General features: G+C 45.8%; 3 protein-coding genes across 3 annotated transcripts; 1 reads left to right on the forward strand and 2 right to left on the reverse strand.

The window, feature by feature from the left end:
• Window positions 1-583: 583 nt before the first annotated feature.
• Window positions 584-4,945, forward strand: taf12 (TAF12 RNA polymerase II, TATA box binding protein (TBP)-associated factor). The gene is made up of 6 exons (XM_084471286.1): window positions 584-724; window positions 1,088-1,338; window positions 2,502-2,579; window positions 3,116-3,230; window positions 3,783-3,871; window positions 4,227-4,945. Exons 2-6 carry the CDS (start codon window positions 1,258-1,260, stop codon window positions 4,260-4,262), a joined length of 399 nt encoding a protein of 132 aa, XP_084327412.1. The 5' UTR covers window positions 584-724; window positions 1,088-1,257; the 3' UTR covers window positions 4,263-4,945.
• A 133-nt stretch (window positions 4,946-5,078) lies between these two features.
• On the reverse strand, window positions 5,079-7,769 carry rab42b (RAB42, member RAS oncogene family). The gene is made up of 2 exons (XM_084471148.1): window positions 6,965-7,769; window positions 5,079-5,904 (listed from the first exon to the last, which is right to left on the reverse strand). The coding sequence occupies exons 1-2, from the start codon at window positions 7,180-7,182 to the stop codon at window positions 5,424-5,426; spliced, it is 699 nt and encodes a 232-aa protein (XP_084327274.1). The 5' UTR covers window positions 7,183-7,769; the 3' UTR covers window positions 5,079-5,423.
• A 1,566-nt stretch (window positions 7,770-9,335) lies between these two features.
• On the reverse strand, window positions 9,336-21,849 carry ctps1b (CTP synthase 1b). Its single transcript, XM_084471447.1, has 18 exons — window positions 21,703-21,849; window positions 20,518-20,699; window positions 20,087-20,257; window positions 19,650-19,750; window positions 18,894-19,010; window positions 17,273-17,356; window positions 16,798-16,878; window positions 16,415-16,566; window positions 15,892-16,024; window positions 15,462-15,550; window positions 14,463-14,557; window positions 13,970-14,032; window positions 13,759-13,802; window positions 13,386-13,482; window positions 12,444-12,499; window positions 11,374-11,470; window positions 10,521-10,665; window positions 9,336-10,242 (listed from the first exon to the last, which is right to left on the reverse strand). The coding sequence occupies exons 2-18, from the start codon at window positions 20,681-20,683 to the stop codon at window positions 10,164-10,166; spliced, it is 1,770 nt and encodes a 589-aa protein (XP_084327573.1). The 5' UTR covers window positions 20,684-20,699; window positions 21,703-21,849; the 3' UTR covers window positions 9,336-10,163.

A 21,849-nucleotide genomic window follows, 5' to 3' on the forward strand; every position in this document is an offset into this window, starting at 1 on the left:
CAAAAATAATTAAATAAAAGTACAATAACAACACGCACCGTCGAAGGCAGTGCTTGATTACCATAGTAGCTACTGAAATGCAGCACTTTCTGTTTTAAACAATCAAGCGCGAGTGCACCTGTCGAAAGGAGCGCCCCCTCATAAAACATTTTCTTGGATGTTTGGTCAAAATAAACGAAAAGGGTAAATCAGTCAATAAAGTAACAAAATGTTAATACTTATACAAAGTACGATTAGGCAATATTTTTGAAAAAGGAACTAGAAACTAGAAAAGGGAACATGCACTTAAGACAAGAATAGAGGAAAAAACGTTATTGCAATTGTTGTGATGGTGATGGTGAATGGAAATTACTGAGTCGGTTATTATTATACGTAAATTCATTATTAAACGAATAACAAGCTCCGGTATTATCCGTCAGGAATGAAGGTTTTTGCGTTGATGAGGTTTTTGTGTTCTCGTTCACAAAGTATCGCGAGTGGACGCGTGACCCGACAGCGGTGCGCGCTACGGTACAGACCCGGCGTGGCGCCAGGGGGCTCCCGTAGAGCCGCGCGCTCCCCCCACCCCCCCACAACAACAGGAACCGGAAGTGCGAGCACACTACCACCACCACCATCCTTTCGTGCTAATGTCTGAAGTCAGATAGGATACGTGTTTTTAATCAAATTATTGGTGTCACTGCAGCGACGTTTAAAACATGCATAGGTAGAGGTTGTCCATCCGGTGAGTTGCACAGTACGCGGCGTGTAATCGCGTAGAGAGCGGGCTAGCCGGTGTGTTGGAGCCCAGGCAGCTGGGGCTCAGATAGCTGCTATTGTTTTTAGCACATTAGAACGCCACACTGAGGCTGCAGAACCTGTTTTACGCGATTCATCCGTGACATTTTGCATGTGACCAGTTGTGTGTGAATGTGTAATACATTGTTTCACTTTGCTCATGTAATGATCATGTACGATTTTTGTATAAACGGTGGTGTTCAGGATTTCTGACGATATATGCATATCGTTAGACATACACCACCAGCTATATTTGTAAGTGTAACTGATCACCGATTTCTAATGGCTTTTTGTCCCTTTCTTATTCCAGATACAGCCTTTGCGTGGAAGCGTGGATTTCGTCAATTTGGCTGATTAACGCCCAGGCGTTGACACACACACACACACACACACACACACACACACACACACACACACCGTACAACAGGCATTCGTTCAGTGCAGTGAAGTCATCACACACGTCTAATTGTGGCCGTCCAGATGGCTAACAGCACCGCCACCCCGGTGAAGCCCCTCGTGATCCCTGGTCCTGCGGGACGAGCCAGTCCGGAGGTGTCGCAGGTTGGTCTACATGGGTATTTTCGACCTCGATATTAAGAAAACACATTTGCTCGTAATGGGGTTGAATGCAGGTATTGAAAAATCCGTATTAAGGTTTTTGAATGTATTCGTCTAATTTGTCATGCTAGATGACTGAATGACTAAATTAGGAGCAAGTCTATTCATTCGACTTCTTTAATGTAATTATTGTCATTCCTTGGACTCTTTTATAGCCAGGGTAGGTAATTCTCTTTGCAACCCAACAGCAAACAATAGATCAAATGCTCTGCAAAAAAAGGATGGTGGGTGGGAATCCAGTATCCTATAATAAACCCATCCAACCATTTAATGCACCCTGGATGAAATATTTGGATGGTTTACCTGTCTGTCTACCTACCTCCCTCCCTCCCTGGCTACCTGGGTGCACTCTGACTGTAGACTTCAAGTAAGGCAGACCTATAGCCAAAGCTGGCGAGCTAGTCATGTGTTTTGGGAGAGAGGGCATTGGAGGAAGGCCTAAAGGGAGTGGTGGGATCTTTTCGTTTGGATACTTTCAAAATCAAGCTCACTCTGTCTGGCTGGTTTCTCCAAATTGCCTACCCTAGCTTTAAGCATTCCCCAACAAGACGAGAGAGCTGATTATAAAGCTATGAGAGTGATGTGAGTACACTCTGTGGTGGTCCTGTGAATGCTGCCTCCTGTGTAGGGCTGAACGATTTGGGGAAATAATCTAATTGCAATTATTTCAACCAATATTGCGATTGCGATTTAGTATGCGATTATTATTATTATTATTATTTTTTTGGATGTTCTGGATCATTGGATTATTCACTAAACAAGCAATAAATCATTCTTTAGTATAACACAACATCGGAAGCAGGCAACATATAAACTGCTCTTTCTTTTAGGCGAGGCCGATGTGTTGAGATAAATTGATGCATGAATTGACATTATAACATCTTAATTTAACTATTGAATTGTAAAAAAAATAATAATAATAATAATATATATATCTTACTGATGTCCAGTGAGTAACAGTGAAAAACAAACAAAAAAAAAACACAAAATAGTAATTTATTTATTTTTAATCGCAGCCTTTGCGATTTGCGTATCGTGTTCTATTACATGGCGACGTCTGTTTGGATGTGATCCATCGTTCAGCTCTACTCCTGTGTTCCCATTAGGTCCTCACGAAGAAGAAGCTGCAGGACCTGGTGAGGGAGATCGACCCCAACGAGCAGCTGGACGAGGACGTGGAGGAGGTGGGTGCGCGCTTGTTAGTTAAACTCGCGGCTTACAAGCAGCAGGAGGAAGAATGCAAAGAAAACAAGAGATGATCATATACAATTAATACACACGATATGTATTTATGTGTATGGTTTTATTGTTGGCCTGTTCATCATCACAATAGCATTTGATTGAGTGCGGGTGGCAGAACAGCTGACATAATACAATATTTCAATCCAATATTTTTGATTGATTAAGCCCCTTTATTTTACATTCCCTATTGGAGAAAGTGGCATTGTTCAGTTGGCTACTTGGCAAATCGGGTAGAAGCATTCGTAATTCAATTCAGTTTTCTCAAATAGTAAAATAAGAATATTGCATTACTATGATGTAATACCCCTTCTAGAACCTGGCAAACATTTGCGCATTATTGCAATATTATCATAACCCAATCCCCAAAACATCATCAATCTATCACGTCACCGTATTGATATTAGATAAATGTATTACCCAGGTCCCACCAGCCACTCACTCACACACACACTCACACACTGTACTGTCCCTCTCTCAGATGTTGCTGCAGATCGCTGATGACTTCATTGAGAGCGTGGTGACGGCGGCCTGCCAGCTGGCCCGCCACCGCAAGTCCAACACCCTGGAGGTGAAGGATGTGCAGCTACACCTGGGTGAGTGCCTGCTGGCTCGCTTCACTCCCTCTTTGGCGGTAGGAGAAAAGCTTTAAATATGGTCAACATGATGTGTGCTCACATAAGGCCAAAGCTAGGCGTCTAGCAGATGGATATACCCACTAAGTGACTTCCTTAAATAGTAAAAGCAGATGTTTCCGACTTAAGGAGCAGGTAAGGTGTTGGCAATGTCTTGCGACAGTTACGTCCGGAGAATTGCACTGCGTGCACAAAGATCCTTCTCTCTGTGGCAATATAATGAAATGGTTTCATCGAGTACAACCAAGGCTCAAGACTTTGTTTTTTTTAATTGAACACTCATTTTGGTTGGCTCAATCAAGCTCAATTTGTAGAGAACCCATGCTAGCAATGTATGCATGCACAGGGTTTATTGTGAGACACTGGATACAAGCGTCCAATATGATCCGCGTGACACACGATACATAGGCCATTCGGCGGAGGCTTTGGGTAAGCGTCCTATGCGGCCTATCGGGGAGAGAAGCTGCGTTGTTGATTGTTGATTGACTGATGATCGTTCTGTTTCTCTGCCAGAGCGCCAGTGGAACATGTGGATCCCTGGCTACGGTTCAGAGGAGATCCGGCCCTTCAAGAAGGCCTGCACCACAGAGGCACACAAACAGGTCAGTGCATGTGAGGGGGTGTCTCGTTAAGGGCGATGGCCACGTTAAGGGTGGTGTGTGGTACCAAAAACATGTTTCAATAAATTGTGTTTATTCCTTTTTCGAGTTCTCAAAATGGTAAAACTGAACCAGTAGTGATGTCTCAAACAATTTCAATATAACCATATCTAACAATAATAATATTAATAAATTATTTAATGGATAATATCTTTATAATACGTATATAAAATAATGCTGTAGGTATTTTTAAAGGTATTCTGATTCAAGGTATCTGCTCTGAAATGGTTGACTGACTTCAAATAACAATTTATACAGACCGTCTAACAGCTGACCTTGTGTTTTTCTCTCATTTCAGAGGATGGCACTGATCCGCAAGACAACCAAAAAGTAAAACGGCGGCTCCACTGTACTCCATACCCATCCACCGGGATCGTTCTAATGTTTTCCTTGTTCTCAACATGGCTCGTCGAACAAGGATGATTCGATAACTTGGGGAGGTACAATAAAATAAGGGTATGGGTTGTGAACGACGAGGATCGAACAGCCAGTGTTGCATACGATAAGATGATTGGACACCGAGTGTAACATACTAAAAGATGATTGGACACAGGGGGGTTACGTACAAAATATGATTGGATAGCTAGGGTAACGGGTACTACGACGGGAGGGTAAGGGGTAAATATGTTTCTTCTTCACCCATTGGTTTTCTCTTAATGTTTAGTTGTTTTGCCAGTACCTTCACAATCCCATTCTTCTTTAGTTTGGCTAATTATTTTTTACATTGAGTACACATGTATGGGATGGTGTGTTTTTTTATTATTATTATTAGTACTAAGACTACTTTTGCTTTCATGATGTGTTTTGATATTGTTAGTAAGTGTAAGGAGGCTCGGTTTCCTTGAATGGAAAAAAAAAAAAAAAACTTGCTGTTGAAAGTATTTTACCAGTACCGGATTATTCGTTACCTAATTGTTGTTTTGGCTAATCTCCACTGTTGTCCCAACCCAAATAATGTTTTTTAGTTTTCTTTTTAATTGTCAACATAATGCGTCATTAAAAAGTTTTTTTTGTGTATGTGTTTGGCAATGTTTTTGAATCTAGCAGTATACTTGTTATAAAAGTTACACATCTGGAATTAGTAGTCCTAGTTGCCAGTTATTAATTTATATTTATCGATAAAATGTATCCAGTTATGTTTGGGCCATATGAATGCTGACTGACAGGGACGATGCATTTATCATAGTTCCTATAGTATGATCGATTAAGATCGATTAAATGAGTCATTTGGTTTTCTTTGTACGGTCGTTTTACTTACATCGTTTTTTTTTATTTCTTTCATAAAAACAAGATGTAGGCCACACATCAGTGTGTTGCACTGCTGTCATGTCCATTTCAACAAATAACACACTTGTCGGTTGGAAAAGGATGGTCGTTCTGCAAAGTGTCTGGTGAGCGACAAGCTCAGGCTTGCCGGCAGTCACTGCGATTGACTCACGAGGTTGCTATTCAAACCGATCAGCAAAGAAATATCACACCAAGCATTTGACCGGCTTCATCCGCAGCACTTCTTCTTGCGCTTGGTTCCGTCCGCGGTCTGCGCCTGCGCGGCGGCGGCGGCGGCTCCGGCTCCGTCCCTCCGCAGGTTCAACCCCTGGGGCGTCGTGCACTTGACACCGTCCCAGCCCTCGCGAAGCTCCACTTCCCCGCTGAGCAGGCCGCCGTAGATCCGCCGGCTCAGCACGTCGAACGCCTCTTGGACGTTGTTGCCCGTCTTGGCCGACGCCTCCACATAGGGCATTCCCATGCGGCTCGCCAGCTTCTCCGCCTCCTCCCGGCTGATCACCCTCCCGTCGGGGTCGTCCGCCCCGCAGTCGCTCTTGTGGCCCAGCAGAGTGAACATGACCCGGTGCGGCACGACGCGCTCGCACACCTCGTCGTGCCAGTCCTTGACGTGGTCGAAGGAGGCGCGGTTGGTCACGTCGAACACCAACAGGCCGCCGACAGAGTTGCGGTAGTAGGAACGCGTCACAGACCTAGGGGAGGCGGGAAGAAGACGTACGTTCAACGTTTGCAGTATCTTAGGGAATAATGTGACATTTGCGTCATCTTTTAAACCAAGTCTGAAATTCAGAGTCAAGACTATATTGCATTAACCAAGTAGGCTATCTTTACACTAGGTTATTGAAGAATTGTACTTAACTAGGTGGATTTCTAAAGTATGACAGCGACAATAAAGACGACAGATCTGGATAGATGAAGAGACGAACAAGCGTAGCCAAGTTAAAACATATACCGTCTATTCATCAAACAGTATCATATTCAGACTTCCCTGGCAGCAAGCTGGGCTGGCTGTGGAACCTGCTATGTGAGAATCACGCCACAACAACACCTCTAATTGACTTGATCTTTAATGAGGTCAGAAGTGAAACAACAAGTTTCTGATAGTTAATTCCTTCTGCGATGAGCTCTTGATGAGGAACCTCCTCAATGTCAACTGAGAGGTTTGCGGAATCAAAAAAAGTGGTGCCTTGGCAGGGAGGTTTGAAATAAGAATTATCCTTGTTGGACTTTAGGAATAAAAGCTCACTTGATTTATCGCCCGTGAAGTTACACAGCATGTGTGAATGTGTTGAAATATATGTAGCTGGGGTTGTATGCAAATGACTCCCAACCCTGATTGTTCAAACTGTGATGGACCGTTGATGCAAACGAGATGACAAGATCTACTGTAGTGAACTAGTGTATGACACGATAGGGGCGCTTTCAGGCTCCTGGCAGCGACCCCCCCCCCCCAATTCAAACCATTTCTTTGCAATACGTGGCATTAATGAGCAGGAAGGCGCTAGGCAGCATCTTCCTTCAGAAGACTAAAGACAGTGTCAAACCCAGAATCATTGTAGGCTGGGAGTCAAATACTCTACTCAGGCCTGTATGTCATAGTAGCCTCTTGTAGGTTGACTACATATATGGCTTTCCAACATCAACACTCAACCATGTGGATGTTATTTTAAACATATCAATCCCCCCTCCCCCTGTCTGTATCTCATGACAACACAACCCTCCCATGCCGAGTGAGAGAGTTTGGGATCTTGCCTGAAGCGCTCCTGGCCCGCCGTGTCCCAGAACTGCAGTTTGATCCGGACGCCGGGCTCCACTTCCAGGAAGTGGACGTAGAAGTCCACCCCCACCGTCTGGTTGATGTTCTCCAGGAAGGCGTCCTCCGTGTAGCGCTTGAGCAGCGAGGACTTCCCCACCGTGGAGTCCCCCAGCATGATGATCCTGAACTGGTACTGCCACAGGGACAGGTCCATGTCTGGTGGCGCGTGTGCGGCGAAGGACGGGAAGGGTTCACCGCATGGACGATGACGTCTACGGAGAGGCTGGCTCTTCAAACCAAACAAACTGAACGGTCCACGGAAACCACAAGAATGCTCTTCAATGTGCGGAGATCGAAGGGAGACCAGGCAGGAACATTGGAGGAGATCAACATCAACAACAAGCCTTCAGGATTGGGAAATCCAGACCCAGTTTCTCTTCCCTCGTGGGGGAGGGGAGGGGAGGGGAGAGGATGTTGCTGGCGGTCGGCGGGTGGGGAGGGGGCGGGAGCCTAGGAACAGGTTCCCACAGGCTGGTTCCCTATCTGCGCACCGATGAGGAAGAGGCAATGATGAGGTTCCCGGGCGGCGTGGTCATAAATCTCCAGCGGGACAGATGAGCCTCTCCCCTCTCCGTTCCCTTCAAAGATCAACAGCTCGGCCTGGCCTGGGTCCCCAGGAGGACCAGTCCCCTCTCTTATCTCTCTCCGCCTGAGACGGTTGCAGTGTATGTCCCAGCTCTTAGAAGTTTTAAAAGTTGAAGAGTTTTAAAATGTCCCATCAAAAGGTGTTGCGTTGCAGTCCTCTCCCTGCCAAGTCCTACCGGTTTGGTCTGGACTGTGGATGCGGTTACTGCTGCTGCAGTCATGCATGCACACTACTGGGAGGAGTGCACCGCAGAAAAGGGGTGCGGGTGTATAAAGTTTGCCTCCCTTGCCTGTTGATACTTGACAAAGGGAGGGTTGAGAGGTGGGAGGGGTAACAGGCTGTCTGATGGAGGGGAAGTGTTTAAAGCAGAGAGAGAGAGAGAGAGAGAGAGAGAGAGAGAGAGAGAGAGAGAGAGAGAGAGAGAGAGAGAGAGAGAGAGAGAGAGAGAGAGAGAGAGAGAGAGAGAGAGAGAGAGAGAGAGAGAGAGAGAGAGAGAGAGAGAGAGAGGTGAAGCCGAAGTCGTCTTCACATTTATTTCACCATATTAAGGCAGACCTTGCTTTCCTGTTCAAACCCTGCGGTCGGGGACGTTGAAGTGGCATTAGCCAATCACACACACACATCCATACACTGGCCTCTCCCAATGGAGTGTGCATGCACGTATTTGCCCTTGTAAGATTCTACAGTCATAGGAATGGGCGGTGCCTTGCGTGGTAAACATTGAGGAAAAGAAGGAAGCCAGGAACAATACTTCCGAAAAGGACAGGGCCCAGGGAGTCAATGGCAGTGACAGGGGGTCAGTTGCATTGTATATCTAAATAGAATGCCGTCATGACGTCAAGGCCCCGTTAAAGCCTGCTGTTACTGGGGAATGGACTCCACTGTAGATGTGGTGCAGGCCTATTAAAACAAGAAGGGTGGTTAATAAGGGCAGAGTTAAAGTAGACAGTGATGAGTCATGTAAAAAAAGCAGAACCGTCTCACTTTGTGATAATTCTGCAAGACACTTCAGAAAGAAAGTAGATAAGACACGTTGAAAGAAAGCAGATAGGATCCATTTTCTGTGTTTATAAAGTCTAATGCTTCCCCTGTGTTCCCCATGTTACCCCTGAATATAATAAAACATACCATTAAAAGAGGAACAGTCCAACAGCTGTTATACATACCGGCACTGGGGTTTTAAGCGTTCAAACATACACTGTATATTACAACCTACCACAAAAAACAATTTGAGAGGTTGAGAAGCGGTCATGTGATTGGGGGAGCTGGGATCATGGTATTTGCTGACCGGTATCTTGTTTGATCTACGGAGATGACTGAAGCTTCACTGTTTAGACTCTCTCCCTATCAGGCGTGTGTTCAGTTGCATTCTCTCACGTGATGCTCTGCCTTTTCACCCATCACAAGCCAGTATTGACTCAACCGTTTGCTAACCTGCCCCGAGTCACATGGTGAGTACTGTTGAAGGACTTTGGTACATTCGTATTGACAGGGTCCCTTATTAAGGTGGTTCAGTTTGTTTGTTTTAAGACTTAAGACACACACTGGCAATGTTGCAGTCGTGTGACTTCTGTCAATACATTCTGCAACAGTGTGAAAGTAAGGAACGCAATGTTTATTTTAATTGAACTCAAAATCAAACACTGTTTTGGATGTAAAATCAATCAGGAGATAAACGGTTTGTCTATTTTGTGGCAAAATGAACACAAAGGAATACAGAAAACTGTCGGACAATTTAATCCAGCATGGAAAAGTTATATTTTTCATTAGACACACACACACACACACACACCATGCACTGCAGTGAAAGATATTATAAATAGCTAAAATAAAGCATAATATGCATAATGTTTCACCACAGACTATGTAGAACAGTATTACATGTGTAACAGTTGCATTTTACATGAAAACTGGGTAATATGAAGTCAACACAGCATGTTTGTCCATGTGTATGTCCACATAATACAATAATTACTGCTAAAACATTGTTTCCTGTACCTGCTTAAAATAAATTACCATTACATCATTTCCATCTAATTTAACCTGAGCATATTCCATGAAAAAAGACATTGTGCAAGCACTATGAATTCCATCTTTTCTGTAGTGCATTCAGCCCTGCTCCCCAGCATAACTCCATTGCGCTCAAAGGAAACATTTCACCCATAACATTAACATGTTAATTCTACAGCATTTGCATTTTACTGCAACACAAAAATAACCTCAGAACGAAACATCAGAGTTGATTGCAACAGCTCCCCAAGGCAGGATAAAAAATTCACCATATTGCCATCTGTAGAAATGTCCAAACGTCTATAAAACAGCTCAGTGCTGCTGTGTGACGGAGTTCATCTTCCAGAACAGTATTGTCCCTCTATTCTCTGTGAGGCGTATGAATAAGAGCCGGATGAGTGGCAGCTCTTTTGACCAATGAGCTACAGGGCATGATGAGAGGCAGACAGAATGATGGGGACCCGGGCGAGAGAGAGAGAGAGAGAGAGGTCGAGGCACGGCCGTCTGTGATTAAGAGGACGGTGGGGCTGGTGTTGTACCTACGACAAAGAGGGGAACTTCAGGTCCGATATCTCAGAGTCCGGAGAGCTGCCGCCACTGCGGTCGCTGTAAGTGTCCCTGCAACGCAAACAGGACGGGGGGACACACACACACACACACACACACACACACACACACACACACACACACACACACACACACACACACACACACACACACACACACACACACACACACACACACACACACACACACACACACGTTGAGTGAATAAAACTCACTATCTTAAGGAAGAACAAGCCTATAGCCAGCGGGGGGGGGGGGGGGGGGGGGGGGGGGGGGGGTCTATTCGGAGGCTGAACAGGACGTGTGCAGGGCGAAGGACAGTGCGTTACCGTGGCGACAGGCGACAGCCCTTCTGCAGGTAGCTCTGCAGCTTCCCCGCGGCGGCGAGCAGCAGACCGAAGTAGGGGGGAGACGGCTTGATGGGCCTGGAGGTGAACTCTGGATGGTACTGCACGCCCACAAAGTAGCCGTGATCTATGGTTCGCGCACACACACAGAGGCAATTCCTTTGACATGTAGACTTTTTATTGAGAAGGGAAATTAGCAAGAACATGGTTGGAGGGCGGCCCGGTCTAATGCTCCAGGTGAAAGTCAAGTTAACGTGATGAAGGACGGGCCCGGGGGCCTTGCAGCTCCAGCTCCCCTCCCTGCTGCCATGTACTGCTCCGTATTTTCCTAATGGCTCTCCCTCACGTTAACAATTAATGAAATCAAATAGGGTATACTTTTAAGCTCCGGGGAAATAAGTGGATCAGAAGTTTTATAATACAGACATTTCCCTGCCCACTCACAAAGGCATACACTTTTAAACTATTACTTTGTGATGGTTATTCTCCACAGTCCCAGCAGTAGTAAACCTGCTCCCTAACTTTTTCACTGGAGCCATCACTTTTTTTTGCTCCAAAATCATTACTTTTATCTGAGGAATAAATGAATCCACCCACGGTTCAATTAACCGAGAGAACTTTTCTTTTTAAAATTTAAAAGACAATGAAACAGGGGAAAAAATATAATACATTTGGAGCAAATGTGATAGCGGCAGTGGAAAACTTGCATAAAAGTTTTTAATAAAACTGGATTTGGTTTTGTTGAACAATGGGAGATGCATCTCGGGCTGCTCCACAGTCAGCGTGTCAATGGGACGTCTGGAGGGGTGGAAACACGTTCAAAGAGCAGACTCACCCTCCAACTCAATGACCTCCATCCGTTCTCCGTCAACGTCTTCACCCACAAATTGAAGGCCCTTCTCTTCAAAGTGGTGCTTGAGATCAGGGTTCACCTGAAACACCAACGTTGACATTTGAGGTCCTTTCACATCGAACGCCATTGTTTGGTTGGGATGTTTTCCCACAACAATAACTATTAACCATGGAGCCCATTGGGACTGAACGCATGCAAAGCGTTCGTAAAAACGACATTCATTTGCACTATGGTCTATTTGTTACGGATCTAGTCAGTGAATATATCAGTTCAACCAATCACAATGTGGCATCGGTGTCAGTCACCATGGTCGCTGTACGTGTTGTAGGACATGGCGGAGGTAATATCCATAGTCCTAATAAGTATCGCCATCTGTTATAAGTATTGATCTTTCGTCTCAATAGCCATCAGCCCTACAGGCCAGTGTTACCTTGCACTGCGGTTGGTGAATAAATGTGGATTTTGATCACATGACAGTGTGCAAATGTGCCCCAACAGTTTCATTTCAGAACAAACAGATAGCCTATTTTGAGTTATTGAACTGGGAAAAAAAATGAATGTCTCCAAAATAATGCACACCCTATTACCATAACCCCCCTCTTCCACGCACACTATTTTCACTTAAAAGCACGATAATTGAATCCTCCAAATACATAGGATATTTGAGTGAGCATAAGCTGGTCTTCACTAGGCTATAAATGTTGAGCTTAATCCGTCTTTTTAGCGGGGCCATTCGTACGGGAACACGCTGCATATTTCCGTCAAAGCCGAGTCTGTATGTTTTCCACATAAGTGCTTTGTTTTGCGTCTGATGTAGAAGGACCTTTAGAGCTAGTACCCAAACAACTCAAGGCTGGAGTGAGTGTGCTCATACCGAATTGCAGCTAAAAATGTTATTTGTCTTTCAGTACTCAATGTAACAGTCCTAATGTGTACCTACAGGTTAGACCCAACAGCAACATATTATTGTTGGATTTGTAATACTTTGCGTAATTATTAGCATACATCGTGCTCTTTGTGGCAAAAAATGATTGGAGAACCAATATTTTTACCTCAAATCTGTGTCTGTGTCTCTCATCCACAAATTCCACGTCACCATACAGCTTTCCTAGAAGAAATGAGAAGAAATGAGAAGAATGAGGAAAGCGACAAATCAGCCGTATCAAAGTGCAGAAGATTCTGGGTGCACCAAAACAATATCCACCGTAGCCACTTTAACACAGATCAGTGTTTTGACAGGTTTTCCATTCAGCAGTGACTTGGTGACTTACAGTCATGGACATGTCATGAAAGAGCCAGTAGAGGTCAGACTTCCTGCTTCATTCAAGGAGGCGTACCGACGCCCTTGGGATCGAACCCAGTCCCTTTCGGCTGCGAGTTGAACGCCCTAGCCACCGTACGGCCCAGAAGTAAGTCTGTGTGCATGTCTGTCGTTCACATAATAGAAGGCATCGTCGAGACATGCTTAACCCCTACCTGCTGCTGGATGAGGTGCATGGAGACGTTCACTGAGGAGCGCTTTGGAAAAATGGGTCTGCTAAATAGTGCCGCGATCGCGACCGTCGTGATTTACACGTGTAAATCGGAGCCTTCGTGACGATTCGATACGATATCGATTTCTTCAGCCAGCGATTCGATTATTTTCGATACATCAAAATTCCCCACAATACAATTCGAATCTCGATATTCTCTACATTATATCTATTAATATAACATCTACCAAATAAATTCAGTGCTTACTGTGCAGGTCTAGCATGGCAATTAGCCATAATTAATAATTAGCCTATTTACTGTAAAAAAGAAAATAATATATATGATTTTTTTTTAAATAATCAATACTCTTGCGGACGAACCGATGCATCAAATCGTCGGCCGTATAATCGATTAATAGCTACAAACCGATTGATATTTACACCCCTGGTTTGGACACGCGGGACATCCAGGCTGAAGAGCTGCCGATCAGTCGCTACTCTTCTCCACGGCTCTGAACTCACTTATGACGCTGCTGTTGGACTTGAAGATGGTCCTCCTCTTGCCCAGCCTCATGGTCCCGCCCATCTGCTCCGGGTTGTGTTCCGGCATCTCGATCACCTGGGGGACACAGAGGGGGGGATGTGGACACAGGCGTCGCACAACACAACACACAGGGGAGACGGATGGGGTCACTATGGATGGTTGGGGTGTGTGTGTGTGTGTGTGTGTGTGTGTGTGTGTGTGTGTGTGTGTGTGTGTGTGTGTGTGTGTGTGTGTGTGTGTGTGTGTGTGTGTGTGTGTGTGTGTGTGTGTGTGTGTGTGTGTGTGTGTGTGTGTGTGTGTGTGTGTGTGTGTGTGCGCGCGTGCGTGACGGAGAGCAACGAATACACATACCACCGGATGCTTGGACTCTGGGTCAAACTCGGTGGAGTTGGCGTCTGGAAAACATACGGGGCACAAAGAAGACTCGACTTGACACCGTGGACACAACACACCACAGGTACTTTCAGCACAACACTATTGTGTTGCAATACGACGAAGAACGGACCCCGGCAGGTCTGTGAAATGAACTTTGAAGAGTGTCAACATAATTGAGATGTCTCACCAGCCCAGCCGAGAACATTGCGGGCGAACTCGCACACCGCCAGCTGCATGCCTAAACAGACGCCTGCGGAGAACAAGACACGGCAGAATGAGCCCCCGGCCGCGGAGGGGAGCAAGTGCCGTCCCCTTAACTTGCTCGGGCGTGTTTCCACATCTAAATGTGTTGTGCATCATCTCCCCAAGAAGTGCTGTGGACTTCTTACGTGATTAGGTTTGAGGTTGTTGTTTTTTTTGAGTTGTTTGTTGTTCACGCTAGTTTATAAAATGTTTTTTTTTCTGCTGATGGTGAGTGTGGTTTATTAGTGGCGGCAGGCCTCGCCAGTCTGGAAATGTTTTCTGCAATTTACCCATTTGTCCACTAGATGGAGCCTGTGTGCGTGTGCGTGCGCGTGCGCGTGCGTGTGTGCGTGTGTGCGTGCGTGCGTGCGCACGATTAATGATTGTATTTCAGTGCTAGGGAGATGCGACTTGGGGAGTGAGTGGTTGCGTCTCACCGAGGAAGGGCTTCTTCTTCTCGCGGGCCCATTTGATAGCGTGGATCTTCCCCTCAGTTCCCCTCACGCCGAAGCCCCCTGGTACCAGCACGCCACTGTGAACACACCAGGAATCAGCTGAACAAAACCATCGTCTTGGTTTCAACCAGCAACTATTTAATTTCTGTTAATTTCTGATTTACTGCTTTTAGATTATCATTGTTAACTGAATTATGATTTAGATCTTGTGTATTGTTATGTTCTGTGTCTTTCTATGTGGACCCCAGGAAGACTAGCTCGTCCCATTTGGTGACAGCTAATGGAAATCCTTTTAAACAATAAAGAATCCAGTATGACCTTCAACCAAGTTGAAGGTCATACTGTTTGGATGTGTGAAGACCTGGGCTGCGGTTGATGTCAGCGTCCGCGTGTCGGCGAAGCTTCTCAGACACTTGTAGTGTAACGCCACGGTGTGTGGCCTATTCATTATACAACCTAGCTTATTTTACTGCTCATACAAACAATGGGTAGTAAAATAGACTCAGAGATGGCGCTGGTCGCAACCATGGTGGGAACAACCCCGCCCCCTCCTTCCTAGAAATCCCCTAGTGGAAAATATCTGTGTTCGAATCTAGGTGAAACAGGGGTTTCACTTACACTTTAAAAAGGATGAATAGTGGTATTAATAGTGTAACTTCTGACTGCGCAGTTCTGTACACATTTTCATTTCATTTCACATTTTACATAATTGATGAAGCAGTGCCTCTTTATCTCCAGTATGTTGGGGGGGTGCAGGATAGTGTAGTGGCTAGGGGGTTGGACTAGAAAGCAGTACTGGGTTTACTCATCAGTGACCACATCTTCAAGCTAACTAAAAGAACATGTGCATCGAAGCTTGAGAATGAAACTCGAGCGGAGTTTGTGGTGGTTCCCAGCGTCGTGCCAGGGTTTGAGCAGGGTATTAGGGAGCTCCTAAAGAAGCTCTTCAGAAAGAGAGCGGGGGGGGGAGGTCGGACTCACTCAGCACCGCAGAGTTTGTGCCAGGCGTCGTGATACTTGACCGGCTCCCCCTGCAGTGTGGAGGCCTCCAGGTCTGCTGAGTCGATGTACTGCGACACAGATTAAGACACACTGAGTGGTGAACACACTGGTTCACTGCATATACAATTACAGCAAACACATTAGCCTAGAGATGCTAGGGTTTGAGGGGTAATAGACCACACATTGAGGGGCAGCCAAACAAGTCAAGCCAAACCTGCATTTTTTGCTATCCCTCTCGGTAAAGTGTTGTTTGCGTTCATTCTTTAGCCTTAACAAAGGGGCTACTTCACCCTCAATACAGAAATATACATCCCTCCCACATAGTGCTATCTATTCATCCAGGATTCTTGTACAATTCAAAAGGTTTTGTAGCTGAATGACTGGACCACTGACTGAGTGTGAGTGGTACCTTGACCTCCAGCTTGTGGTTGATGGCGAGGGCAGAGTGCTCCAGGGCCTTGATGACCGAGGCGTACGAGTCAGACAGCTTGGTGTACTTCCCCACCAGCGCTATGGACACGTGCTCCAGCAGCCGGTCAGATCTAAATGGTAAATGGTCCTCATTTATATAGCGCTTTTATCCACAGCACTTCACAGTGTTGACTGACATTCACCCATTCAGGCACACATTCACACACCGACGGCGGAGTCGACCACGCAGGGCGACAGCCGGCTCAACAGAAGCAGTCAGAACCAGCGACCTTGCGGTTACCAGCCAACCCGCTACACACACACACACACACACACACACACACACACACACACACACACACACACACACACACACACACACACACACACACACACACACACACACACACACACACACACACACACACACACTTTCTTCAAGAAACTCAACTCATCTCATGAAGCCATACGAGCATTCTAAATGCAAATGTTCTATGTCCTATGGCTCCATCCCTCCTCACCTGTCTGACATCTCCTTCCACTTGGTGAGCATCTTCCTGGCCCGGGTCTCCGCGGGCAGGTCCAGGCGGTGGCAGAAGTAGCCCACCACCCCCTGGGCCTCCAGGAGCAGGGGCACCCTGTAGATGGAGGACACGTCGTGGACACAGATCACCTGGAGCGTAACACAGTACACACAGTTAGTTAGTTACTGCATCAGTCACCGGGAGGACTGGTGGTCAGCGATGAACAACGAATCCCATGGTGCTCGTGACGTCATGTTTCCCAGAAGGGGATGGTTCTGGAATCCATGTAGGGATATGGGAGCACCATGGGATTTGCAGTTCTGGTACTTTGGAGTATCAGGACAGGAGTCGTGTCGGGGGGGGGGGGGGGGGGGCTTTACCTGAGTGGGCTCCACGTGACAGAACATGGAGATCTTCTCCTTCACAGCGGTTTCTAGTGGCGTCGAACAGCGGCACATGATCTAACAGAGAACACGGAGTCTTGAGTAATATATGGAGTGATGTGTTTATTTACTAGAAGTCATTTAGCAGCTTAAACAACGTTACACAACGCCACTTACCACACACACACACACACACACACACACACACACACACACACACACACACACACACACACACACACACACACACACACACACACACACACACACACACACACACACACACACACACACACACAACTTTTGGGCTTCAAACCAAACACCCTCACCACCGCTATATGCCCCATGTCATGTGTTTTTCACTTTGTTTTTCGGTTGCTTTCATCATCTCCAACGACCGACCTCTACCACAGCTCGGTCATTGAGTCATGAGCTGGACGGTCGGTTGGTTTCTATAGCGACCCCCACTCACCAGGTCAGGGGACAGGCCCAGCCCTCTGAGCTCGCGGACGCTGTTCTGGGTGGGCTTGGTCTTCTGCTCCCCCGTGGTACTGGGCTGGGGACAGAACGGAAACGCAGCAACATTGATATATACCTCTATCAATGAATGGAGTTAATGGAACGTTTATTGAACATGTGCATCGTATTATTCTGGGATTCTGAAGTAGTCCAGTTCAAGGTTTGTGTCCTTATATCCAAATTAATATTAATATCCAAAGAGCTGCAGAAAACATTGTACTCAGCAACAATAGAGTCTGTTATTTATGGAAATATCACAACCTGGTATGGAAATAGCAACTCTCAGGATAAGAAGGCCATGCATAGAGTTATCAGGTGTGCAGAGAAAATCACTAACACTGCACTTCCTGGACTTCAGGACATATACACTAGGCGCTGCCTGTCAAGGGCAAAAATAATTTAATATGTAAATAAGGACTGTCATCACCCTGGCCATAACATTTTTCAATGGTTGCCCTCTGGAAAGCGGCTTTCCAGAGGGCTGGAAAGTTTTTTCCCCCAAGCCATATGGACAGTGAATGCATAATTTCCCCCTCTTCATAAACTTTTTTCATTTTATTTTATTTAATCCCCTGCCCCTTCTTTCTATCTTCTTACTTTTCTATTATTATTAAACTTTGCACAGCTGGGAGTTGCAGTCGCAATCCCCATTTCACTGCTTTTTGTTCCACAAATCACGCATGTGACAAATAAATTCTTGAATCTTGACAAGTTGATGTTAAGGGCTGGGCACAGAACTTGAAAGTAGAGTATGCATCAGAGAGTAAGAGGGCGCTGGTTCAAAAAGTGCCCTCCAACACAGGCAGGACAATGGAGGGCCCTAGAGAGCGGTAGCCAGTGTCCTTATTTACACTCCTCCAAACTGGATGCAGACAACGCTCGCTGCAGTAGTTGTAATGCAAAGTGCAAAGCTGCCCAGCTAGCCACCTCTAGCCTGAGGAAACACTGATAAAAAATACATCTAAAAGCCAAAGACGTGTACCTTGTTTGATAACCTTAAGTTTGATAGCCCCACAGCTAACTGTAGCACGCCTGCATCTAACGCAGAAGAAGTTAAAACCATCCGTGGACGAGAAAACCGAGGCAGCGACAACTTCCCCTTCAGGTAATTAATGAGCCAGTTGGATAAGTCCTCTGCCTTTTTTCACGGTCTTGTTTGTCGATAGCTTAGCATTTGTCATGTATGAAACCAAAAGGTACGTGAAGTGCATACTATTAACAGGGAAACCCTTGGACAATGAACGACCTAGAGAGACACACACCTCTATAACATCTACATGTGTCTTCCATTAACCGGTGGCATGTGGCAGGGTCGACAAAATCAATGAAAGGGAGGAGTCCCCCGGATAGTGCCATTGATTTGGCAGACACTTTAATCCATAGTTCCTTACAGTCAACGCTTTTAGCTAAATATAGTTTAGGAGCGGGCAGAGGTTAGGCTCAAGCATGCCTACAGTGTCAAGAAATGCGACCACCTCCTTCATCCCGTGACAATTACAAGTTATAAGGACAGCGCCATTGTTTCACGGAGGTGCGTGCCGTGTGTGCATGGGGTGGTGAACAGAGGTCCGTACCTGTGGCACCAGGCTAACGTGGATGTTGCAGAAGTTCTCCCTCTTCACCTTGAACTGGAACTGCCTGAAGGCCTCGATGAAGGGCATGCTCTCTATGTCGCCCACAGTGCCTCCCAGCTGTCGACGCACAAAACACCAGCGCATTGTTAACAGGATTACAAATCCCGTGGTGCTCGTCACACATAGCTCCAGAAGAAAATAGATATATTTTTAAACGCGGTAAGTTAAAGGATTTGGCAGTTCTTATGATCATAGAAATAATAACAACAGTAATACTGACAATAACAACCGTGGCAATAACAATAAAGGTTCAGGAATGGGCTATGCATCAACCTCTTTGTAAATCAACTCATCTGCAGCATTCCACCAGCAGCATTCTGCTCCTGGTAGACTCGTTTTGCTGTAAGTTAATTTGTCATCAGGTGAACAGAAAGTCCCAGAGGCTCGTGAACCAACAGCCAGGAATGGCTACTAGCAAGCAGCAAGTTCAAGACATGTCTACCTATCACACAAACTTGTCTCTACTTCTATCACACAATGCCACCCCCTACCCCCGCCCCCTTGTCCCTCTACCTCTATCACACAGACTGGTATCTCTACCTCCATCACACAGACTGGTCTCTACCTCCATCACACAGACTGGTCTCTACCTCCATCACACAGACTGGTCTCTCTACCTCCATCACACAGACTGGTCTCTACCTCCATCACACAGACTGGTATCTCTACCTCTATCACACAGACTGGTCTCTCTACCTCTATCACACAGACTTGGGGCTCCACACCGTCTTCATCCACCGACACCTTGGCCTGCCTCATCACCCACTCCTGGATGGCGTCTGTGATGTGGGGAACAACTGGGGGGGGGGGGGGGTGCGGGCGGAGACATGGAGAAACATGGAAATAGGTCAAAGATAATAACATCTAAATGATTCAAACACACCTAAAGAAATACAAAATCTACTCGAAAACAATGTTATAGATGGATTTACTGTCAAGCTGAGCTGTATTCAATGAGCTTTTGATTATATAGTTACTAGTGATAAGAATGGATTGTTGGGTCTTCCGGCTCTTTCGGTGCTTGCACACTTCACCAACACACCAACTATATGTTGACCCAAGTTGATTTGGTGCGTTCCGACATGGGCCAACCACCACCGGGGGAAAAGTACCTGGGAGTCCTGAATCCTCACCTTGTACCGTCTTGCCCAGATAGTCTCCCTTCCTCTCCTTGTTGATGACCGACTGATAGATCTTGCCGGTGGTCAGGTTGTTGTCTCTGGTCAGACGGATGTCCAAGAAACGCTCGTAGTTCCCCAGGTCCAGGTCCACCTCGCCCCCGTCGTCCAGCACAAACACCTCGCCTGCCAAGCACACATTCAACACACATTCAACACACAAACCCTTCCACTACTATTCAGCATAGGAGTCAAACTCAAGATTCCTGGTTGATTTATGGATACACAACCTCAGGGACGAGGTAGGAATGCTGTTTGACTACGACGTTATGCCTTTATATAGGCATTATGTCTCTGTTATTACTTCAGTATGACAATGACGAGACAGAGCGAACTAATTCATTTAACCAATGAAGTCGGGGAAAAGGGGCACGCAGTAATCTCACCATGCTCATACGGTGAGAATGTTCCGGCATCGATGTTGATGTAGGGGTCGATTTTGATGGCGGTCACACGTAGCCCACATGATTTGAGTATGGTTCCTATGCTGCTGGCAATGATTCCTTTACCGATACCAGATATAACGCCCCCAGTGACCAGGATGTACTTCATAGTGGCATACGAAGCACTGGAAAACAAAGAAAGAATGGACGCATAGGTTATTAATGGGAGACTTTGATGTGTTTGAAACCAAGCGACAGGTGGCAAAACAAAACCTTTACGTTAGCCTAGGTTACGGTATATTTCCATGGCTTTAGGATTTTACAGTACTACAACTCTCTTGAAAGGAGAGCTGTAGTTTCCCCTCATGCATCGGATGTATAAACCCAAACGGGTATTACACCAACTCAACAGGGTTGGCCAGAATAATCAGTATAATCCTATTTCATTTACTGGTCGCATTGCAAGGTGATTTCATTCTTAGCTTACCACACACACACACACACACACACACACACACACACACACACACACACACACACACACACACACACACACACACACACACACAACAAAAGGTGAAACTGAAAGGAAGGGATTCTAAACACCTTCATGTTTAGCTGCGATGGTCATGTCTTTGGCTTTTTATCAGGTTCACTTGTATTTCGCCCAATGAGGACACATTCAATACATGTCAGTCGTACATATTCATATTTCGCACCAACTGTCCCAATGATGTGAATAACCCGCGTAAACAACGCCCTGCCTGAGGGTCGTGGCAGGTCAATGGCGGGAAGAACAAAACACAATAGGTGGTATTTGCAGCATGCATGTTAAATATTTTATGGAATCGTTAATGTTAGAAGGTTTCAAATGTCATGGTCCACATGCATGGACTACAATTGATTTGCACACAGCAAGAGACACAACCAGGTCGACAGGTTGCAAAGTAATTTACGACACGTCTTAATCGGAACAACTCCGAATTTTGCTACATATATGCTTCCATACCGAATAATAATAAAACACACGGCTATTTCCAATAGTTCCGATAATCGTAAAAACATAGCAAGGTATGCAATGACTTTAATGCTTAGTGTTATGTCCGAACACTCATGTGGCCATTACAGGTCACTTACTTGCCAAGATATAAGGATAAACAACGGCCGGTTTGTTTTGTACAAACTCACCCTTAATCGAGGTACACAGGAAACTAGTATTTTCTTTTTCTTTTTTTTTTAAACGTCTTCTTCGTCCCGTTTCTTCACATTCAAGTTCTAAAATACTCGCTGTTGTTGGGCGGTTTACACGTGTGGAACAAGCTGACTGCTGCGCTA

Source organism: Micromesistius poutassou, assembly GCF_964030765.1.
Source record: "Micromesistius poutassou genome assembly, chromosome: 8".
NCBI lineage: Eukaryota > Metazoa > Chordata > Actinopteri > Gadiformes > Gadidae > Micromesistius > Micromesistius poutassou.